This window comes from Dermacentor albipictus, chromosome 5, assembly GCF_038994185.2.
Source record: "Dermacentor albipictus isolate Rhodes 1998 colony chromosome 5, USDA_Dalb.pri_finalv2, whole genome shotgun sequence".
NCBI lineage: Eukaryota > Metazoa > Arthropoda > Arachnida > Ixodida > Ixodidae > Dermacentor > Dermacentor albipictus.
Window position 1 is genome coordinate 49,831,479 of NC_091825.1, and position 23,449 is coordinate 49,854,927.

At 46.1% G+C, this 23,449-nt stretch overlaps 1 protein-coding gene across 2 annotated transcripts; it reads right to left on the reverse strand.

Moving 5' to 3' along the window:
- Nucleotides 1-18,441, reverse strand: LOC135899171 (uncharacterized). Of its 2 annotated transcripts, none has more exons than XM_065428438.2 (5): nucleotides 18,346-18,441; nucleotides 18,004-18,233; nucleotides 3,824-3,877; nucleotides 3,118-3,193; nucleotides 1-227 (listed from the first exon to the last, which is right to left on the reverse strand). In XM_065428438.2, exons 2-5 carry the CDS (start codon nucleotides 18,205-18,207, stop codon nucleotides 199-201), a joined length of 363 nt encoding a protein of 120 aa, XP_065284510.2. In that variant the 5' UTR covers nucleotides 18,208-18,233; nucleotides 18,346-18,441; the 3' UTR covers nucleotides 1-198. The 2 variants fall into 2 exon arrangements, with proteins under 2 accessions (XP_065284510.2, XP_065284511.2); XM_065428439.2 differs by having other exon boundaries at nucleotides 1-250.
- Between the last annotated feature and the right edge of the window lie 5,008 nt (nucleotides 18,442-23,449).

Genomic DNA, 23,449 nt, shown 5'->3' on the forward strand with positions numbered 1-23,449 from the left:
CTCGCTGAGTTGTTTAATGCGTCGCCGAGACTCGTGAACCACTGCAGAAATCTCGAACTCATAGGCGGCCTCCTTCCGTTCTCCAGGCGTCCATCAGACGAAATACTCTGACGATAATCCGTGACCCCTCGTCTGTTCCACAGCTCGGCTGTTTTTTCTTTGCTCCTGACGCCGGTACTCAGCAATGCTCGTAGTCACTCAAAGCTGCCCTCCGGGTCTCCGAACTCCTGCGCATGTTAAGGCATAATTCCTGGAATAAGTCCAACAGACGATTGCGCTATCAGAATTCGCCAGTTATAAAAAGAGGACACAGTAAAGAATAACATTCAGGTATAGAATATTGGCAGAATACGGTGCTTTAATAGAAAACGGACTACTTTTGCCAAGACCAGCGACATGGTTACGCAAATGAACGCTTTACTTTTCTTTAAATGAGGGATTCTTATGCCAACTCCAAATCCTCAAAGCAATTTTCATGACGCCATAATGTTTGGTCTGTTTGGCGACAGTAGTTCTTGACAGTCATCTTACAGAAAAATACATGTATGCTATTGTCCTAATTTCGTACATTGTTCGCGTCATTTCTGCGCAAATGTTACGGAATAATGCGAATGATCAGAATGCATACTAAATTTTGTGAATGAATTCTGGGATTTTACGTGACCGAAACCACGATTAGATTAGGAGGCACACCGTAGTGGGGGACTCCAGGTTAATTTTGACCACTAGGTGTTCTTTAACGTGATCCCAGTGCATGGGACCCGGGTGTTCTTGCATTTCGTCCCCATTGAAATGCGGCCGCCGTGGTCGCGGGATTTGAAACCGCGACGTCGTCCTTGCATATCCGCGCAACATTATAACCGCTGAGCCACCGCGGCGGGTGAGCGAAGCTTTGTCAGTGAGGCGGGTAAAAAAATTTTGTTGCTTAACGTAAGAACGAAAGCAACGTGACAAAGTTGTCATGTTACTCATAAGAAAACCTCGGATCTGTGATGTCATGAAAACGCCAATGTACAGTTCGAGTGCGACACCAAAGGGTAGAGAGCACGTGCTCCGCTTTATGCACCTACAAAGCGCCCCGCTCTTTTTGCAGAGATAACATAAAGTATGTTCCAAGAAGTCAACCTACGTGCAAGAGTCTAACCTAGGGTTATTTTTCTGAGCCTCACTAAAGAGACGTCAAATACAAACATTAAGTCAGTTTTCCTACTACTCGAAAGTAAGATTCCTACTCGAAAGTAAAATAAAGGTAAACCCTTCCATTATCCAAACTTGGAACCCATCGCATTAGCTTATTGGCTATGGCGTTGCGCTGCTAATGTCGCGGCTTCGACCTTGGCCACGGTGGCAGCATTTCAGTGGGAGGGAAATGCAAGGAAAAAATTAAAAATACGCCCTTGTACTTATACTTAGATACAAGTTAAAGAGTCCCAGGTGGCTAAAATTATTATGGAGTGCCCTAATACAGCCTGCCTAATAATCAGAGTGTTTATTTTTTTGCACGTAAAGCCTAAGAATTCTTCATTTTAAATACACAGAGAGAACCACAGCGCCGATACGTCAGTGTGACGTCACTGATCTCAAAGTAAACTTGCTAAGTTCAGTCTTCGACTCCCTTAGAGTTCAATGTAGTCCATCTTTGCCGGTAAAAAGACAACTAGGCCCAAGCATACGCCCTCAAAATGCATGACGTCACGACCAGCTAGTGGGATAACTTGACGACGGTGTCGCCACCTGGTGGTCTCTCGATATTACATGTTTTCTTGCTGGCCAAGACTCTTCTAAGAGTAAAAGTTGCTTTCTTGGTATTGTATAACAGCCCATGCACTAGTAAAGCTTAAATAATGTTTTCTCTACAAAGTCCCTATGACCTCCCAAAATCCGTCACAACAAAACAATTCACAGTCGCTCACAACCCCGAACGTCCTTCCAAGAACTACCTTGATAGAAGAACTGCGAATATATGACGAGCTTCTAGAGTTCTTTGGTAGGCACTAAGCAAGCATTTACTGATGATGAGTAGTATTCTTATGTTTCTGAGCTCATATTTGTTAATATCACTATATTATTATTATTATTATTATTATTATTATTATTATTATTATTATTATTATTATTATTATTATTATTATTATTTGGTTTGAAAACATATATGCAATCAAAATAGAGAAAAAGAAAGAAAGGCAGCCGCCTGTCAACTGCCACCGGAAGGAATACAACGTCTGCGTACTATTCAGAAAGGAAGGCATTCAAACATAGAAATGGAAGATAGGAAGAAGGGAAGGAATGGGAAAACAAAGAGCAAGATGACAGATGTTAAGAACTAAAGCGACACGACAACGAATGCAGTACGGCAGTAGGAACAAAAGAAATCACTGCAGGCCGCGCTATTAAAGCTGTAAAAAAATTGAAGAAATAAAAAAAAAGAAGAACGCAAATTCCGGCAAAACCAATCACATGACTGTCGAAGTTAATGTGACTAGCATTCAAGCAATGTAGCGGACCACTGTATGACCACCGACAAAACGCGTCATGTGTCAGCCGTCTACTGTAGGCGGGCTCCTCAGTCGCTATTCGCTCCGGACACGCTGCGCTATCTAGCGGCGAGCCGACAAAGCCCGAGCCTTGCCTCCGAGATGTGTGGCATGCCGGTGCGTGCAAGCGATGAGAATTATTCTCTCGATTCCCGCGGGCAGTGGTGGCCCGGCGTTAACGCGTGGACCTGCAGTACAAAAGTGCCGTTGCCACCAGGAACTCATGTGACAAGGGTTCGATTCCATCGTGCAACGGGTAAATTTCAAATGATATTTCTTTTCATTCAAGAGCGGCGCAGTGGCTAGAGAGACCCAAGGTGACTTAAGCAGGCTAATTAGGAATGCTATTCGCCAGAGAGACTTCAAATAGGAGTCATGTCAGTACTTTCAGGAAATGTAAGGAGAGTACGAAGGGCCTGGTGGCAACGATACATGCTACCACTGGCATTACAAGCATTCATCGTATTACGGCTACGTGTACATGCTGACAGGCTTAGGCTGCAGTTTATTTAACTGCGTTTGAATTGTTAAATTTGGCTCTTAAGAACAAACATGAATCAAACAATTCGTTCAGACAACTCACCTTTGATGTGAAAAGTGGAGGTAGTCAGTCTGTAACAAAAGTTTGAAGGGAAACAGCGCGCAGTAATAGGATCCACCTAGAAAAGAAGGTGGACATTCCTTGAAGCACATCTCAAGATTGATCTTTTGAATGAATGTAGTTACCCCACACTGTGTCAAACCCACCAAGTTTTGCTTACGCATTTTCCCCATGCACAGTGTTTAGACCACGTTCCACGTAAATGACATTTGAAGCACGAGGTTTCTTTGGCGCATTGGTGAAGGATATTTTTTCAGTAATTGAAAGGCACATCACGACTGCACCGGCTCCTTAAATTTAGAGAAATTATTCGTACACCGACTTTGGCGTTACCGCAAAGCACGCGGTTGCGAAAGTGAGCAGTTCCACGTGTTTTGGGAGACCAACGCTTGGAGCCCCGTTGAAGGACAGCCCCACTGACGTCGTGGTTACAGAAAACGAGAAGTGCTGTAGGCCACGGCTTTCCTACAACATACGTAATAAACAGAAATTTTATCTGCCAGATAACCATCTTGTTTTATAAAGAGGAGACTGTACTAACTTGCTTTAGAAAATAAATATTCGTTTGCTGGAAAACATCCGGAGTTCAGCTGTAGAGTTCAACACTGCTCGCAACATCAAAGTCGAGTTCGCTACTAAGAAATGCGCAACTCGGACAGTGGTTCATATTTTCCGAGGCCTTGCTTACCGTGATGCAATACTGTCCTTCTGGAAGGCCGTCATACCGGACAACAGCGGAAGACTGCGATCAAAGAACAGGGCTGAACATGCAACTTTGCACACAAAACTTCTCGATGGAAACAAACTGCTTTCTGGCATGAGCAGACAGCGCCCCAAGCCAGCACGTAACTGCAGTGCTACAGCGTCTACGGATTTTTCATGAGAAAAACTAAGTTTTCCTTTCCTTTGTACTAATATAATGACAAAAAATAAAATCTGCCGACTTTTTTTACCTCCACAGCAGACAACTTCCATCGCACGATCTCCCAAAAGCAAAGACCTGCACTAAGGCCACGCAATAACTTTCTCTCTTTAGCAGCGCTCATAGGTTCGTACTCATTCTGCCGTGCTCATCTATACCCTGTCCCTCATAGTTGAGCAGTCGAACAGTTTCTCAACCGAACTGTATTCGATCATGTGTGTGAAATTCGTGATTTAATAAGCATATAAACCTATGCCAATATTATGCATCGCTTTTTTCTAACCACGCACGTGAATAAACTCCACAGAACAAGTCGCGAAATCACCGTTCTTCGACATCACCAAGATAGAAATTGTGCGTAAAAGTAAAAAAAAACAAAAGAAGGGAAAGCAATTCATTTTCCACACATTCTTTTCCAACTTGAGCGACCCTTCTAGAAAAATTAAATCTTCCGTCACCGTGTGACAAAACTCTCTTCGTCTCATGCTAGCCAGCGTCCTTTTCCTTTCAACACAGAAGTGCTGACAGGACCAAGTGAATTGTTTCATGGTGCCGATATCACTGCAATCAGTGCAACATGGAAAAGCAGCACGACCCACAATATTAGCTCGTGCCGGAGTGAATAAGTCTAACCTGTTCTCTTACTGTGTGAAATTTTCCAGTTAAATTCCTTGCAGCCAATTCCCTTTACAACATTGAGCTAACGCGGCGATGTCGGAAGACAATCAAACCGAAGTCGGATTGTCTATTTATTATAGAGTTGGTGACTAACTGGAGCTCTCACTGCCGGCTGCCTTGAAAAGGCATTTATTGACAAAAAAAACCTGCTTTTTCATTATACAGTGGCATCAACATGCCAAGGTATTCACTAAAACATCATCTTTGTTGTTGTCGGCATCTTCAAATGAAGCCGCTCGCTGACGACAGAACATTTTTGAAAGCGTTCCACGAGTAAGTTGCTGAACTGGCAAAATCTAATCCAAGAGTAGGACATCTTTTTGTGCCGAGTCTAGTCATGAGTTTCAGAATTGCAGCAACGACAGCAGTATCCTCTTTGCAATAGTTTCAGAAAGCAGGCTGTCCATAGGTCCTGGTCGTGCAGTACCAAGAGCGGCACGGCCATAAGAATCCCACTAACCTATTCGTCAATGTAGGCATTAAGGTGGTTCGGATAAGTCATGTTCAATATTTTCAGCATTGAACATCGAGCCTAAGGAGGAGTCAGTCACTTCGAGATCAGCCCAGAAATTGGTAGGCCGTAAACGACGTCCTCGTTAACTAAGGTGGATCAGCTAGCTTCATTTCTCGGGGACTCTTTGAGATCGAGAATGCCTATACAAGAACGCTGGTGTAATGTGCATTGAAGCAGGTTAAAGAACCCTAGGTGGTCAAAAATAATTCGGAGTCCCCCTGCAGCCTGACTCATAATAAAATCGTGCTTTTGACACATAACGCTCCAGACATGACATGACAAGAACTTTATTTGAGTCCTGAGGGACTGAGACCTCGGGGAGCCAAAACCGAAGGCTCCCGAAGATCAAGTCGGTGGCTCCGCCCACGATGGAACCGGGAGATCAAGCCCCGCCGCAATGTCGTGGGCCCTCTGGCAGCCTGGAGTTGAATGTGGAGATTGATGCTCTTGAGAGATTCCTGCCATTGTTCTTTCGTGATGGGTGGAGAGGCATAATCTAATTTTTGTTGCAAACAGTATGCTGGGCATTATATCACCAATCTTCTTACTGGGTATTTAACTATGTAACCAAAAATATGGATCAATCTCGACGATAGTGTAGACCAGCAATGTGGCCCGATCCTATATACTATAGTATATAATATAGTAAATATACTACAGTATATTTAATGAGACCTATAGGCCTACTGCTAAGTACTTGGAGAGCGTTTTTGAGAAGGATGAGCTCAGCCACTCACAGAAGTTAGGTCAACAACGCTTGGGAGGCCAGCGCAGGTAAACGAAAACACTGTGCCTCCTGTGTGCCTCAGCATGCCGTGCCTGAAGCATGCTTGAGGAACGCAAAAAAATGCGGATTCCTTTTATATGCGTAATATTTAACCATTCCCTATTGCAAAAACCAGCGCCACTGGGACCCAGTGCGCCGGATTATCGGCCCAGTGCAGCGCGCTGGACGCTGGGGCGCTGGGAAGGCGCTGGGAAGGCGCGGCACTGGCTACTCGTGCGAAAAACAGCTCTAGCGCGTTAAATATGCGGTGCCTGGACACCGTATATATTTTTTTGAATACAGAAAGCAAGGAAGAGCGCCTTAGTGCAATAAAAAAGAAAAAAACGTAAAAAATAAAATCGCTCCGACAAGGATTCGAACGACCGACCTACAGATTCCAAGCCCGTCACTACCACTACGCCACGCCACGTTTTTTTTTCTTTATTGCCTTTTCACAAACGCAAACAAAAAGATCAATTACACGACATGTACATATTCTAAAAACACCAGCCACAGCTCGGCCAGTGTAAGGTGTTTAGAAGGGCTTCACAGAAGCCAATTGGTCTAGTACAGGAAGCCATTCCGGGGGTTCACCTAGTGCTCTGAACAAGTCGCGTGTGTATATAATGCTCTCAACAAAATAGTGTCTTGCTGAGTGAGCCTGTATATGACAATGCCTGATGTCCATTCTCGTCTTCCATACGCTGTGCATGCAAAGCAGCATTAGCATATCACTCGGCGCTCCCCCTGTTTCTGCACGTGGAAGAAACCGGATTCCAAAAGGGCTTATCGGCAATTCTTTTTTAAGTGTTCTTTGTAGGACGTCCCACAGAAATACGGCGTCATGGCAGTCAATAAAAATATGCTCAATTGATTCTGGCTCATTACAGATTAAGCAGTTTACCGACCAAGGTACAAAAAGACCTTTGCTTTGTAACCATGGCTTTACATGGAGAGTGTCGGTATGTAATTGAAAAAAGAACGTTTTAGCAGAGGGTCTCACTGGCATTTTTTTAACGCGCTTTAGCACATCGCGCTCAGGACCTAGCCTGTAGGCAGCTCGGTAAACCGGTAATGGTAAAAATACATCGAGAATATCAGAATACAAACGCTTTTTCGTGACATCACACAAGTATTCATATAAGAACCTTGCCTTGAGCAGGCGAACGGAAGTAACCACTTCACGCAAATAAGGACTGAGTAGTCCAGCTCCGAAAGAAGCAGATGACACGACAAAGTCAGATAGATAATCCTGCAATCGTGCTTGGATCACAGTTCTCAAAAACACATCAGTCTGGTCCCGAACAAAAAATAATCTGCTTACCAGCTGCTTGAAAAACAGGTGTGAGAGCCCTAGCCCACCATTTTTCACCTTGTGAAACAAATTGCACCGGCTTGTGCAATCCCAGGCATTTGTGCAATCCCAAAATCCCAGGCATTTCGGCCAACTGATCACGCTACCAGTTGCTGTGCAGAACGCCTTAGCAACACTGACAACTTCCTGCACGCTTCTAGCATCAGTGCAAAACACAGCTATGTAGTGATCAACAAAGAATTAAGTATGTCAATTCCTGTGCGGTCGAGTGTGAAACAAGGATGTGCGTTGTCCCCTCTACTTTTTGCGATATACTTGGAGCCATTTTGTTTACGTTTGCTTGCAACACCATGTATTCGAGGCTTCACTTTTTTCAGCAGTGAAGTTAAGGTCTTAGCGTACTACGCCACGCCACCACACAGAAATTCTCGGATAATTTGCCATGTCAAAGTCGAGAAGCAGTTTGTTTCGCAGAGCTACGTCTCGTACAGACATGGTTGATGCGCTATCGCCCAGCAACTAAAACTCACGCCTGTACTAGAAAGAAAAGGTTGCTGTCCGTATTCAGCAGTATCCTTGGAAGTGCCATACCATCGATTTTCACTTGCGATTGCTGTTTTAACTTCGAAAAAAAGTCCTAAATGAACCGCCGACCCGGGATGGTGTATGGCCTGTTACTGCCGATTTCGATAGCCATTTCTGGTTCTTCACGCAAAGGATATGCACCGTTTCCTTAGTACAGTGATGCCTTTCAGTCAAGACGCCTGGCTAGTCATAGATCTTCGTCAGAGAAGCGCGGGCTAGTGCTGGGAGCCTTCGGCGATAGCACACATACCTGTGTTTATGACGCGTCACATCTGCGGTCATCGCTTCTTATGCTGGCACTGTATACATGAAAAAAATGTTTATTTAAGAACGTCGATGCGAAAGCTGACATATAGAGTGATTTATCCTTGTTAGATTCCTTGATTCCTGCGCCTAGACACTCCCAGAGGATGGACTCGGCGGATACGCTAGGCCTAAGCTTCGGTGGGGAGCAATCTCGGCGCGGGTAGTTAAAATAGCAATCGCAAGTGAAAATCGATGGTGTGGCACTTCCAAGCATGCTGCTGAATACGGACAGCCACTTTTTATTTCTGGTACAGGCGTGAGTTTTAGTTGCTGGGTGATAGCGCATCAACCATGTCTGTACGAGACGTAGCTCTGCGAAACAAACTGCTTCTCGGCTTTGACATGGCAAATTATCCGAGAATTTCCGTGTGGTGGCGTGGCGTGAAGAAGAAGAAGAAGAAGCCGTGTGGAACGGCTGTGCTCCAAAATGCTCTCTGCTGGAAACAGCGTATCGGCCCCAGGCCGAGGATCGTCGACCCCGTTTTTGAACGAAGATGCAAGCTATAAAGTTGTCCTCCCACGTCTACCAACCGGTAACGATGTTTTGAATTCAATTTTCCTTCATACGGACTTGAGTGGCAGACCATACCGTGCTCCCGACTTCCGAGACGCTCTGCTTGAGGTAGTGACTACTTCAGATATTGTAGGTGTCGGACAGTATCAAATGAGCCACGTATGGATGGTTACTTGCGCTAGTAGTGCGGCAAAACAGACTCTCGTCGCCTGTGGTGAGCTACGTGTCAAAGGGCTGAAGTGCATGGTGATAGATCCGGAGACTAAAAACATCAAGCTTAAATTACTATGGCTTCCACCTCACCTTGAACCACGACGCGTTGAAGAGGCGTTCCAGGCCTATGGTCAGGTGAAGTCGGTGGAGAGAGAAGTATGGAGATGCACTGGCATGGAACAGTGGGTGACAACAAACCGGGAGGTTTCCTTGGTGCTCAAGGACACTATCACCGTAACCTCAATACCGCACATTATATCCATTTATGGACACCAGTGCCTCGTACTTATCCCCGGTAGGCCTCCGCTGTGCCTTGGTTGCAAGCGCGTGGGACACGTTCGACGACAATGCAGAACACCGAGATGCTTACAGTGCCACCGATTTGGTCACTCAGCGGACGCCTGCGTGTCCACCTACGCCAATAACCTTCGTTCTGGGCAATATAGCGCAGACGAGCCACAACTGGACCACCTCATGGATTCTACAGAGGTAGTAGATGCCACCGGAGAGACTACAGGTGGCATTAGGGACGAGGACCAGGAGTCCTTGAAGCCAATGTCAACCAGTCACAACACCTCAAGTTATACTAGCGAAGCTACCGGCGAGGATGACTCAGTTTGCCCACCTGGCGTAGCAAGCCTTAAAGAAAAGCCCCCTGATGACAAGGAAGAAGACGAAGAGGCGATGGACATAAGTCAGGCAAGGAAACGTCGGGCACCATGCAACGACGAAGCAACAGAAAGTGCACTACAGGCGCCCGAGAAAGTGTCTCCTAGTGCTCAGCGAACTCCCTCTCCTGGTGATAATGTGCCAGGCCGGTTTTATCAGCGTAGTCAGGAGAGTGCCACAAAGAAGTCCAAAGGGAGCAAGACCACAGATTTACCTGTGGCCAAGGGCGATGAAACACAAAAACTTTAGGTGAGCAAAATGGCTACCGCCTTCTCCCTCCCCTTATGTGTAGCGACACTCAACGTACGTGGGCTAAGGCATATAAGGCGTCAGCAGCAGTTACTACACGTGCTTAGGCAGCATGAAGTTGATGTTGGTGCAGTGCAAGAGACAAAGATATCGTCTGCTGGTGATGTCAACCTTGCGCTGCAAACTTTTCAACCTGATTACGAGGTGTGTATTAGCCAAGCATGTGGTGCTTCCGCTGGATGCTTTTTGTTAGTCAGAAAGCAGTTAAATCATTCTTCATTGTCGCTGCGTGTTGATGGGGAAGGCCGCCTTATATGCTGTGACCTTATTTTTCATTCCCGTAATTGGCGATTTATTTGCGTTTATTCTCCCTCAAAAGTGAGTGACAGGAAGGCTTTCTTCCTCTCGCTTGCTCCGCTCCTAGATACTGATAGAGATTTGGTACTGTTGGGAGACTTCAACTGTGTTTGTCATTCCAGAGACCACTCATACCTAACTAATCGTTATGATGCAAGTGCTACTTTCCTGCATCAGTTAACGGAAGATCACAATCTAATAGACGTGGGCGCCCACACACCATCTTGGGTGCGGTTCACGCACTTTCAAGGCGTCTCCCATGCTCGACTTGATCGTGTGTATGTTTCGACAAATCTCTGGTCTAACATTCACAACTACGCCGTGAAGCCTGTATTTTTTACAGACCACTGTTTAGTAGCTGTATCATGGGGTCCCCGAAAATTTCGCAGGTTTGCTCCAAACTGGGAACTGTGGAAACTTAATACACAAATTTTGCGAGAGGAAAGTTTTGTAAACAAAGTGAAAGAATTATGGCTAGAAATAACACAATGTCAACAGCTCCCTTTGTTTGCTCAATGGGGAATGTTCAAAAATAGAGTGAAAAATGAGGCGATTGCCATTTCACGTGAGCTGTCTCAAAGAAAAAAAGCTGAAAAGCATTACCTTCATGATCTACTTCACAAGCTGCACGCTTTCGAAAGCCAGGAACCAGGGTTGTATATATCGATGAAATAAACACAGTTCGCGCACAAATACAGAAATATGAGACGGAAGTGTACAAAGGAGCAATGGTGCGTTCACGCACAACTCGCTTCACAGAGGAACAGCCCACAAAAAGGGCTCTCGGTGATGAGATACGCGCTTTCCAAGCAAATATTAGAAATTGAGTCTGGTGGGTCGATATACACCGACACGTCCCAAATAATAAGCCTATTTGAAGCTCACTATAAAGATCTTTTCGCTGCAGTTAAGCCTCAAAATGGATACGAAGAAAACGCTGATCAGTTTATTTCCCTTATGCCACACTTAGAAGAAGATGATCGGCTCAGCGTTGATGGGCCAATAACTCGAGAAGAAATTAATTTTGCTGTCGAAACGCTGCAGAAGAACAAGACGCCTGGTCCTGATGGCCTTAGTGCTGAATTTTATATAAAATTTCAGAAATTCCTGTGTCCTTTTTTGGAGCAGCTTTTCGAAGAAGCCTATCAATATGGTGAGCTTCCTCCATCCTTCTATCAGGGCCACACAACCTTAATACCAAAAAGCACTGATGATGAAACAATAAAGAGAGTAAACGGATATAGGCCGATATCGTTATGTAACGTGGATTACAAAATATTTGCAAAAATACTGACCAATAGATTGCAGACAGTCATTACTAAATTAGTAGGAGATCATCAAACATGCGGAATTCGAGGCCGCTCTATACAGACAAATATTCATATCGCACGTTCAGTCCTTGAGTGCATAGAGGGTAGTACGGATCAAGTAGCTCTTCTCCAGATTGACCTCGCCAAAGCCTTTGATAAGGTTCAACACGGATTTTTGTTCCAACTACTGCGACATGTACAATTAGGGGATGTATTATGCAATGGTATAACACTTTGTTATAAACATTGCACCACAAAGTTAATTGTGAACCGTACCCTCTCAGATATAATACAAGTACAGTCATCCGTTCGTCAAGGTTGTCCGCTCTCGCCTTTACTCTTCGCCATATACTTAGAACCACTTTGCTTAAGCGTGCTTTGCGACTCGAGCATTAAAGGATACATGTATGCCGGTGAGGAAATTAAAGTGCTAGCTTATGCAGATGACATTGCCTTCTTTTGCGTCGATAAGCCAAGCATTACCAAGGCAATAAACGCTACCCTGAGTTTCTGTGAGACTGCAGGAGCTACTGTAAATTTTGACAAAAGTAGGGGCTTTTGGCTAGGCATGTGGGCGCTCACTCCCTCTGTATTCGCGAATATTCATTGGAATCAGTCTCCGTTGCGATATCTTGGAGTACCTCTCGATAACTTCCGTAATAGTGGACCTCATTGGACGTCCACGATAACCACTATCCGTCGAAAGGTGACAACCTGGCAGGGACGTGATCTCTCCATTTTTGCGAGAGCTAAAGCATGCAATACATTTCTCGCTACTAAGCTTCTTTATGTTCTGCAGGTCTTGCACTGCTCACGTGTCCATGTCCAGGCATTTCATAGAATATTTGCATGTTTTATTTGGCATTCATCATGGGAAGCTATGAGAAGGGACAACCTTTTTCTCCCGCTTGAAAAGGGAGGCCTGGGTCTTGTGCATTTATTTGTGCGACAATTGGTCATGCGCTTATTTTACCTTAAAAATGTCCATCATCCATTCCTTCTCGCAGTTAATCGAGCACGTCTTGCGTCACACCTACCTTTTCTGTTTGTCACGACAAACTTTGCTCAAGAACTACCGCTATGGGGCTTCCTAAAGGAACTTGTTGACACTATTTCATTCTTAAAAGCCAGATTCACCCTTGAATATTTGTTTACCGCTAATCGAACGTCGCTAAACGTAGCACTTATAGATAACCTTTTCCCTGAACCTCTGTACCGAAAGCCGTATCTGTCTCTATTTGGTCAAGATGTTCTTTGCCGTGTCCGTAGAATGTGCATTGCGCCAGCAGCGAAAACGTTTTTCTTTAAGCTGCACACTTCCACACTGCCAGTTAAAACGTGGCTTCAGGAAAAAGGACTGTATGTACCCTGGAATACAAATTGTAGGCTTTGCAATCAACCCGAGACAATAGAACATTGCTTTATACTTTGTCGTGACGCATTTTTTTTTGGGGGGGGGACATTTTACAAAGAACTATCAAAAAAGACTTTCCTCTCACATGTTATGGTATCCTGTTCCTTCCTTTCGAAAATACAGCCAGTAATACACCATATGATTTGTTTATGTTATTAGGACTTTATTCATTATGGAGAAGTCGAATGATCGACAGACATGCCGAGCCACCTCGCTCGACAAGGTCTATCTTCCGTGAAGAGACTGCTCAAGTCCGTAGTGTGGTGCTTACATATGATCCCGTCCCTGAATGGATTTCACACCTGGACGCTTGTGTTTGTTTGCCAGAATTTTGAACTGTCATTGGACTGTATACCATCTGTGAATTTGTTTCTCTTGTATGTTCATATGTAATGTAACTGCGTTGGTTTGACAGTACCGATAATTCCATGCAATAAAGAAAAAAAAAGGTGGCGTGGCGTAGTGGTAAAGTGACGGGCTTGAGATCTGTAGGTCGGTCGTTCGAATCCTTGTCGGAGCAATTTTATTTTTTACGGTTTTTTTCTTTTTTATTGCACTAAAGCGCTCTTCCTTGCTTTCTGTATTCAAAAAAATATATACGGTGTCCAGGCACCGCATATTTAACGCGCTAGAGCTGTTTTTCGCACGAGTAGCCAGTGCCGCGCCTTCCCAGCGCCTTCCCAGCGCCCCAGCGTCCAGCGCGCTGCACTGGGCCGATAATCCGGCGCACTGGGTCCCAGTGGCTCTGGTTTTTGCAATAGGGTTCATACTGGCTCTCTAATGAACACATCAGCGGCAGTTCGTTAACTATCCTACTAGTGATTAGGATACTGCGTCCTTTGAGCACCGACCTTACATGATTGCTCCAGTGCACGCCAGCTAATATTTCATTCACCGGAGGAATGTTGCAGGATTTTTTTTTTTATTGAAGAGCGTCATGAACGTTAGGCTAATACTTATAGAATGCCCTTCTTGCTACCAGATGGGAGGAGGCGAACGCCTCCTCCTACATCGTATTAAGTTGCTGTCTCGGCGTAGGTATAATTGTTCATAGTCATTATCTGTCTAAGGTGACCTATTTTCTCAGCCTGGGACATTCATTCGTAGTCGCTTCGTGTAGTCCGCTGGGTTTCGAGCGCTTTGTTTTCTGTAATATTAGTGAAGTTTGGGCATAAGTATGTGCAGTGAGGACTTGATTTGATCTGGCCTGTGTAGACCATGCTAACATGACCCAGCATCAAGCAGTCATAGCACTGTACCGCTACGACCATAGAGTTTCTCACTATATTACCTAGAGGGAAATCTGGCGCTGCTGCGCTGTGGTATGCATGGGAATGCCGGTATATTGTGACTTCGGATTGGCATCGTTCTTGGAGAGCCAGGCAAGCACCATTCCGTCTGTCACAATGATTCATTTTCTACTAAAACAGCACGTAAAAAGCTGTTTTCGCTTTTTTATTACTCAATAACATGGTTTGTTTAACTATGAGAACTTGTTGTTGTATGTACAATTATATTAAACGTAAGATGTATCAGCGGGCCGCTAAAGTTGGAGGACAGACGACAAGATTCGCGTTCGCTTTGAAACAGTTTGTCGTCTGTTCTTGCTTTTCTTCGCTTGGTCATAGGTGAGTAAAGATGTTATATGCGCGAATGGAAGCATTTTATGAAGATTTTACTTTAAGAACGCGTTATTTGTGTAGCCATATCCATGTTTTATACGAAGCCTCTTACAACACCCGCCAACACAAGCCTCGCATGCACGTATACCATCATTCCAATGACGGCACAGCGCCCCTTAGGAAACTCCCATAGACGGTGGCGCAAGATTTCCCTCTAGGTGTTACATTGAGAAACTCTAGGGCTACGACTATGTAGGTTCACACCGGTTAGCTTATGTACCTGACCTTTACTTGTGGCGATAATGTTCTAGGTTTGCCGATCAGTCAAGACAACGTAACTGAATAATCTTGACCGAAGAGGACAGGAGCGCTTGTATACCAGTGATGAAACTGCCGACTTAGTAAATGACGCCAGCCCTCATGCAACGACCATGCGTGATGACAGAACGCACCGCTGTGTCCATGTAGCTGAACGGTTTTCAGTGTGTCCAACTTGGCCATGCATTAACTAGTCAACGATGAGAATGCTCTTACTTGAATTCGCACCTTTTCTACATGTCCAGGGGACAGTTTCCAAATATAGACAGTTAGGACCAGTCTCTTGACAAAGTTCAGACTTAGGATGGCATCGATTAGCAAATATGTTATTATGGATGCCTGCTGCTGCGATGTAGTGGTGTTTTGTTCACTCACTTTGTTGCTGTCATGTTTTCGTTTGTGTCTGCGGTCCTCGACTACAATGAACTAGCTAGTAATGCGTATACTCTCAAGGTCGGCGAAAATGGAAGCAGATGCACTATTGCACGTCCGGTGGTGGTCTATCCAGCTATACGCCTTGCAAAAGCCGGCTTAATCTTCAACATACGTCATATACCTACTGGAAACCAGTGGAAACGGTACCTCCTCTATCATTCCAGGCGGTTTCCCATCAGAAACACCTAATAGCCAGGTCCACACGCGGAACTAAACAAAAAGCTACGAGGAAAAATCGACGGTGTTTTTTCTAACTTTTAGAACAGACACTACCCCAGCCCCTGCACACACCTCTGGTACACGATCTGTGTACCATGCATTGTTGGACAAAACAAGTGAATCTTGTCTTTGCTGCTTGGACAGATCGTAATTACGAGGCCAGGGCCCGTAGCACAATGTCACTGTATGCTCGTTAGTGATGATTTCAGAAAGAGGTGGTAAAGGCCCCGATGCTTCTGCTGCTCGTTGAGGTAAGAACACATCCGCAATATCTCACGCTAAGGCCACAGTAGCCTTGCTTTGATTCAAGGAGAGGGTTTCAAAAAGTCCGCTTATGCGAGGCTTGCCGGCAAGTGTGCCGTTAATCCCCACAATCTTGAGGTGAGGCCAAACACTGACAACTTCGTGTATGATGCCACTCACTGTTCTGTTCTTATCCTTTCACTATGCCTTTTAATCACGGAATGTATTCGGTAAGGTGTCGTTTTCGGTGGTGGATCACACCCTTTCGTAAGGCCATGCGCTCCGCCATCTTGCGGGCCGCAGAAAGGTTCCGTAACTTTAGATTTGGGATGGAGAAATGGTCCGGCAACTTTATGACTTTCGTAGCCATTTAATTGCTGCGCAGTATGTCCGCGAAAAGGTTTCCGACGGACTCAGAAAAATATTTTGATGCGCATCCCACCTTGTGACCAGGAACTACCAGAGACTCCCACCTTGTGACCAGGAACTAGTTCGCTCATTTGGCGTCTTATAACGTAAAATTGCTCCAATTGTTTTTATTTCGATCTCCTGACGTTAAATTTACCCAACCGCCTGCGCAAGCATCGCATGGTGGCTCGCAGTGTTTGAACAGCCCAATCAAACACTCTTCTCGTTTATAGGTGGTCACTATTGTTTGCTTTCAATGAACATAGCATTGCCTACCTTGACAGGATCTTCTTATCTAATTGGCTGACCAGAAGCAAGGAGCACGCACAAATGGAGAAGCTTTCAGTGGGGACGAGCTATATAGCGCAGTGAAAGTGGATAATCAGATGAGGAGGATGGTGTCGGCGCCTGCGATTGGCCTGCTTCCCGTTGCTTAGCTTGCGGCGGCGTGTCGGAAACTGCGGCGGCGTGCAACGGCAAGGCAAACATACCGCTAAAACGAATCCTGGGCGAACAAGAGTTAGGAGATTGATGTCGCATACGTGCCGAATGGGCTCGACAGCGTTATATTGCCATACATTTTTTTTTTATCACACGCAAATAAATCCATTCTCCCGGGCTGCCCCGAATAGCCAGTGTCAGAGCGATCGGTGGGTATGCATTCTCTATTCCATGCGGAACGGGACAGTCTCCGGCTAAATTCCGAAAAAAAAATCAGTTTAGTTCTGCATAATGATGCATCTCTATTGCGTACACAGCAATTTGACGTTATCAGTTCTCCCGGTTTTGTGACGTCGCAGGACAGACAGGCGAAGCGAGTGCAGCCTGAAAATTTTGGCTAATAGTGGAGGGCTAATAGTGACGAAGGCGTGGACTCAAAAGAATTCATTAGCTTTTCTTTGGTCTAATCATGCATAATCACTGTGCACACGTTATATCAAATGTAGAGTTTCCTCAATATTCATGACATCGCGTGAATGACAGGCGAAGTGGAAGTGGCCCGATAAATGTTTAACCAATCGTGGCGGGCTGGTTGCAGAAATGGAATAAAAAGTTTTGATTAGCTTTATGCTATAGCGCCCTTGATATCGAGCAACATTCGTAAGCATGAGGAAGTGGTCATTTCCCATTAGGCGCTGATACCTGTCGCCGACAAAATTGTTCTGCCTACCTGTGTATAACGAGTTCATTAACGGTGCTTGAACTCCAGGGCGTGATGAAATTTTGTTTCTTGTCGTTCACTGCACACTGGTTGCACGACTTGAGTTTAGTGGCAACTTCAGAATGCTTGAGAGTAAGTATCCAAGATCTCAGCTCTTAACAATATGGGCGAAATTGCATTGCCTGCCACCGAGATCAGGTAAAGAAAGGCAAATTATATAATAATCAAATAGGCATCTTTCCTTTCCTCTTATAAACGCCAAAAACCAACGTACAGGTACCGCCCACTATGTGAATTTATCTAAAGATGCTGTTCTTCATACCTGCCCAAATGCTAAAGAAAAAAAATTATGGGGTTTTACGTGCCAAAACCACTTTCTGATTATGAGGCACGCCGTAGTGGAGGACTCCGGAAATTTCGACCACCTGGGGTTCTTTAACGTGCACCTAAATCTAAGTACACGGGTGTTTTCGCATTTCGCCCCCATCGAAATGCGGCCGCCGTGGCCGGGATTCGATCCCGCGACCTCGTGCTCAGCCCAAATGCTAAAGAGAATTCACACCAAAAATGCAATACTTCAAAGCCATGCAATTACGTTTCAGCCTCGTCCTCATAGGTGTATACTAAGCAATAGCACCGGCCGACACACCTCAAGGTACTCTCGTTTCCAGCTGACGATGCTCGAAGAGGCGTTGTCTCCGCATGCGCCCCCACGAGACTTCCACAGGCTGACGTTGTAGTGCTTGAATTCGGGAAACACCTCCAGCGTGAGCGTTTGCTCTCCCCCGAATTTGTCGCTCGCAACCAAAACCAATACAACAGGAAAGGCCGTCGTCAGGAAGTCGCCGGTCATCGTTGGAACGTGCGGAGTCACAGCCGCTGCCAAGAGACGAAAGTACCGGTGGGATGAGCGAGCCTTGCGTTCGAGCTAAAAAGAGCACAAATCCCACTCCGAGTCTGCAGTTAAGTGGCCTACAGGAGTGAGGTTTACCATTCAAACGGTTCCCGGTATACGGAGCTGCGGGAAAGACGGGAGCTTCAAAAGTGCAGCCGAGCCCAGAGCGGCGCGAACCAGGGGTCGTTTGCATTCGCCGCAACGGGTGCCAGATAAGCGCGCGAAATGTGATAGGAAGGCTGCACCGCAGGTCAAGCTGAAACTTAACGCCGCAGTTCCCGCCCTATCACTGCGACGGTAAGCGTGTGCGTGGTAATCAGTGGGCGGCTGTTTTCTTTTGCTCGTTATCGTTTCAGAAAGGTTGAAACAAGACGAAACAGGTTTAATATTTTACCTAATGCAGGGCAACCTGTCAAGGCTGGCTGAACCCAAAAACATGCCGAGGTAAATGAGTCTGCGCGCGGACATCGCATTACACATTTGTAGCCGAAGGACGCTTTCTCACTATCGACTCAGACCCGAGAGTATAGCGATGAGCGTATATGTAGAAGTAATTCTGTGTTGGACATAGGGACCTCGGCTACTGGGAGGGCCAGGAGCGAACGGGTGAACATCGCGGGAGCAGCGACTGAACTCCATGCTAGAGGCATGCTGTTTCTACCATTGCTTATTATTGTTGTCGACAAGATATGACAAACGCTGATGGTGGGAAACATAAACACAATTTCGCCGCTGTTTCGAACTATCTCCTGTATCGTCGGTTGTATTAAAAACTTCTGATGACGCAAGCGGGTCGGCCAACGCATTAGCGTATACCATCGTATATAAGCCATCATTGTCCGAACTCGCCGCCAGTTCTGACGCGTTTGCGCGCGACACACGGTGATATCACGCTCCAGAAGAACTTCAGTTTCACCTAGTTGCTGTTTCACTGGCTGACACAGCAACTACAGCAACTACGACACGGCGTCAACAAAGACGCCATGTCGTTTTTGTGTTCTCTTCCGCTTTCCCCGTCGTTATTAGCGGTCAATATGATATGCGATATCACGCTTAGAGAGCGTCACTAATAGATTGACTGTAGGCCACGTAAGAGTCATGTTCAGTGATACGTTTCGGACACCCGAAGAATGTTGTTGCGCCAAGAGGAGACATACGGCTACACGAGTTTAATTTTGTCCGGCATGGTGGCTCGATGTCTGTGGCGTTCTAGCACTGGGCCCTCGCGGGTTTAATTTTATGCCATGGTGGCCGCAGTTCGAGGGGGGCAGAATGCAAAAAAAGAAAAAAAAACCTGGACGCTTAAGGACGCTTAAGCTTATAACCCGATGTCATTCAAATATCCCTGACTGCTTCTCACGCTTCCCGGCAACTGCAGCTTATGTAATCGTGATGTTTACCGGAAAGCGCTGGCGGCGAACGCTATGTACGAAGGCGAGCTTTCTGATAGAAACGCGGCCTCCTGTTGCGTGGGCCGATCCCGCAGGTTGTGCACAAAAAAGTTACGTAATTTTCAGGTTTTCGTTATTGTTTCGCACTTTTAATATTTGAGTCACAAGATTTGTAACATAAAAGGCATGCGTTGTCGGTGTTTTGTTTCACATTTGTTCGTGAGCTCTCATTCTCAAAATTCCGAGGATTAACTCTGTTAAGAGTGTAAGACAAGGTACGAGTAACTTTAGTGATGGAATGGTGTGGCAATGTACCGCACATACCGCATGTCATATAGCAAGGCGTGGCATATACATATACTAAAATGTATGCGGCAATTTTCGCTCACGGACAACTCCGCTGACACCGGAATTTCTGCGATGCAAGGTCCTTAAGGGGAAGCTGAAGAGTCTGTCGAATTAAATAAGACGCTCATATGCGGATGCGAGAACCTTATAAACCATGAAGGTAAATTTTTGGGGGGGATTTTCCACTTAGGAGCGACGCAATCGTCGGTTGAAATTGCACTGTAGCTCCGCCCCCCGTCGAGCGCCGCGCGCTGCTGCTGACGCTGACGATGCGAGCGGAGACCGGAAACCGCGGCGTAGTGACGTCAGCACTGGTGTTCTCTTCCTTCGCAGTCTCCGCGACCGTGCCTGACCGGGCTTATTTCTGCGTGCGTGCCATCCTAATCTGCTTCGCTCGACCCTACATTCATTTGATTGTGTGTATATAGGAGTGGTAGTTGACGTGCGCAGCATCAATTGAACTTGTTGGCAGATCATGCCGGCGTTCTGTGCAGCCTACGCTTGCATGAACACCAGCGGCCACGACGATGTTCCGATGTTCCATTAGTTCCTGCAAGACAAGAAGCTTTCAGCTAAGTGGGAGGCTGCTGTGAAGCGAAACAACTTCAAGCGCTCAATAACAACAGTGCTGTGCTCTAACCACTTCCGTGACGATTACTACCGGAGTTTATCAATAACGTGTGCTTTAGGTTCTCATAAAAAAAAATAAGTAGCACGCTGAACGGAAGGTGCATGTTTATCTCCCACCCTTGACGCAGGTTTCATCGTCAAGCACCGCGAATTTTCTATTCGCACGTGTGTTGTGAAACAGCCTGCATGCAGCTACCATAACGCAGTGCAAGCGTAAAGTTTGCATGTGTTGGAAAGCCTGCTCACGCCAGGACGCTGCGCTCCCCCTTCTCTCGCACACATAGAGAAACCGACCATCTCACGTAGCCGACGGAATTCACCGGTTACGAGTAGCGTGCGGATGGCGCGCTGATGAAGGTTCTATACTACACGTGCTGCAACAGCCGGTAAACGTTTCCCGCGTTTAAACCGTCTGTGTAGATTGCCGACAGCTTTGGGGCAGCGCACAAATGCCGAAGATCGCATCACCGCTTACGTTCTACGAGGAGGCATGCAGGAACATAACACTACAGTTGTTTGCCCGGAAACCTACTCACTGGAACGATGAATGCAGCTTAGAAAAAAAACATACTCCCCAAAGAACATTTCCAACACAAGGAGATGCTAACACTTCGCCTTCGTTCACGTGGAAAGCAGTGCTTGCACCAGCATTTTTTGCTTCTTGGAGAGGCCGGCTCTTCGCAATCGGCTCGTACATGTAGGGAGTAAAGTATAAACCACTTACAAGTGATCTTGCACGCGACAGCGACAGCGCGACAAGCGAGGCGATGGCTGTCGCGTTCACTCGTCGCCTGCAAGCCGAACTCCACGCGAGCGACGGCTTTGAGCGACGACTTCCCGGTATGAGGGCAGCAATATACTTGCCGAAAATAGCGTGACGCATGCTTTATGAATTTGAGTTGATGTATTTTACTGAAAAAGGTGCATAAAATATTTCTGAAGGTCTTGCACTAGGTTATTATTCTTGCACGTCTAAAATACAATAGTTTGCTCATTCCGTGCGACAAACAGTAGTATTTGAGTTATGCACATCCACTTTCGGCTTCGCACTATAGGCTAGTCGCTCATAGCATTTCCGGGCGACGAGCGACGAGTTCTAGGTTTCTGGAAACGAGCGATCGAACGACAACACCGAGCGATCTGTTCAAGCGACGGCTGGTTTTGTCGCTCGAAGCCGTCGCCCGTCACCGTCGCGCGCAACATCGTTTTCATGGAGTTTGGACTTAACGCCGAACTTCTCAGAGAAACGCAAGCTCTCGAAATTTTCTATGGCCGTCTCTGCAAAACACCACGAAACTACCTTGCACCGCGCTTCGTGTGTAGCGGCAGCAGTCAGTCCGGATGAACACCATTGTTGACGTCACGAGGCGCCCGACCAATCACAGGCGGAAACGAGGCGCGCGAGCTGGGCGTGTTTGTTGCTGCACTTTTCGTCGAAATATGTTTGCGCTTTCCTTCACTCAATTTTGATGCGACGTTCGAATTCAGAGGGTTGGAAACCACGACGTACTGCTCTTCACTTATTTTTTTCTGGAAAAGGTTTCAGCTTCCCTTTAACACTATCGGGTTAAAATGCGTGTGTACTATGCTTTGGATGCACGTACGAGAACCCAGGCAGTCAAAATGAATTCGCAGCTTTCCACAACGGTGTCCGTCCTTCTTAAACCACAGCGCAGTTGAGACAATAAACCCCGCCATTCAAGGCTTACTTTTATATCCATCAGGATGCTTGTTAACCAATTGATTTATTCAAAGTCTCAAGCGCACGTACGCTGCATCACAGGCTCACGCTTACTTCGGGCGAAGCAAGATAATAAATGCTGCGGACGTGTAATGACAGCGACATGGAGATTCTCTAACATGCAAGATGTCTAGAATACGCAGCGATAGCACCCGAGCTTTGTGAAGATTTAGCGGCCAAATACTGTGCAATAAAGTGTTGGCTCGAAGGGAATTTAGGAATGCCAACGATATCGTGCAACTCTCAATAAAAGCGCACATGAACCTACATTTATATTGTAATGTGGCCAACATTATAAAACAGGTGCAATTTCCATGTCCCATGCCTGTACAGGCGAGCACGTGGAGCGATACGGTTCTTCTTAAAAATTTATCCCAACTAGTGTCAATTTTTTTGCCAATTTTTCAGCGAAATAATGTTTCGCTTATTCAACGACAATGCATGTAAACATGCTATCATCCATATTCTACATCGAATACAAGTTCTCTATTTAAGAGTGTTTGGGGATTAGAACCACAAACGCGCATTCAAGAGATATCTTTCTTTGGCTCTTCCCTGGAAGCTAAGATCCGGGGACCTTAATTGGCCGCAGGTTTCTTGTATGCACAAGGCCACCTAAGCGCTACCGCACTCTTCGAAGGCAACCGGACTAGAAGAGCGCTTGTGGACGAACATTCATCGTGAAGGAACATATACGTAAGTGAACGTTGATGAAGACGAGTGTGTGACGGAAGCTCGTCTGTTCGCGACAGAGGAGGCAAGTCTGGATATTGTTTGCAACCTATGACAATGTTCCGGAGTCCTCCTATCTGTTGGCAGTATTTACATTGTTCGTCATATTGAGTAGGGAACGCGAGATGAAGCCTCCTTGGATGACGGAACATGTTGGTTTGCAACAATCTCAGTGTTGTCTCTTGCGCGCCTTCGTGAGCTGTGAACGCGGTGGTATTGCACAGAACCACCAAAGCGCTAACGCGCTTGTACGTACCCCCCACCCCCAAGAGCAGTGGGAGACGCCACTGCCCAGCTCCCGCCTCTCGTACCACATCATGTTGGTGGAGAGGGCGGTCGCAGCCAAGACGGCGCATAG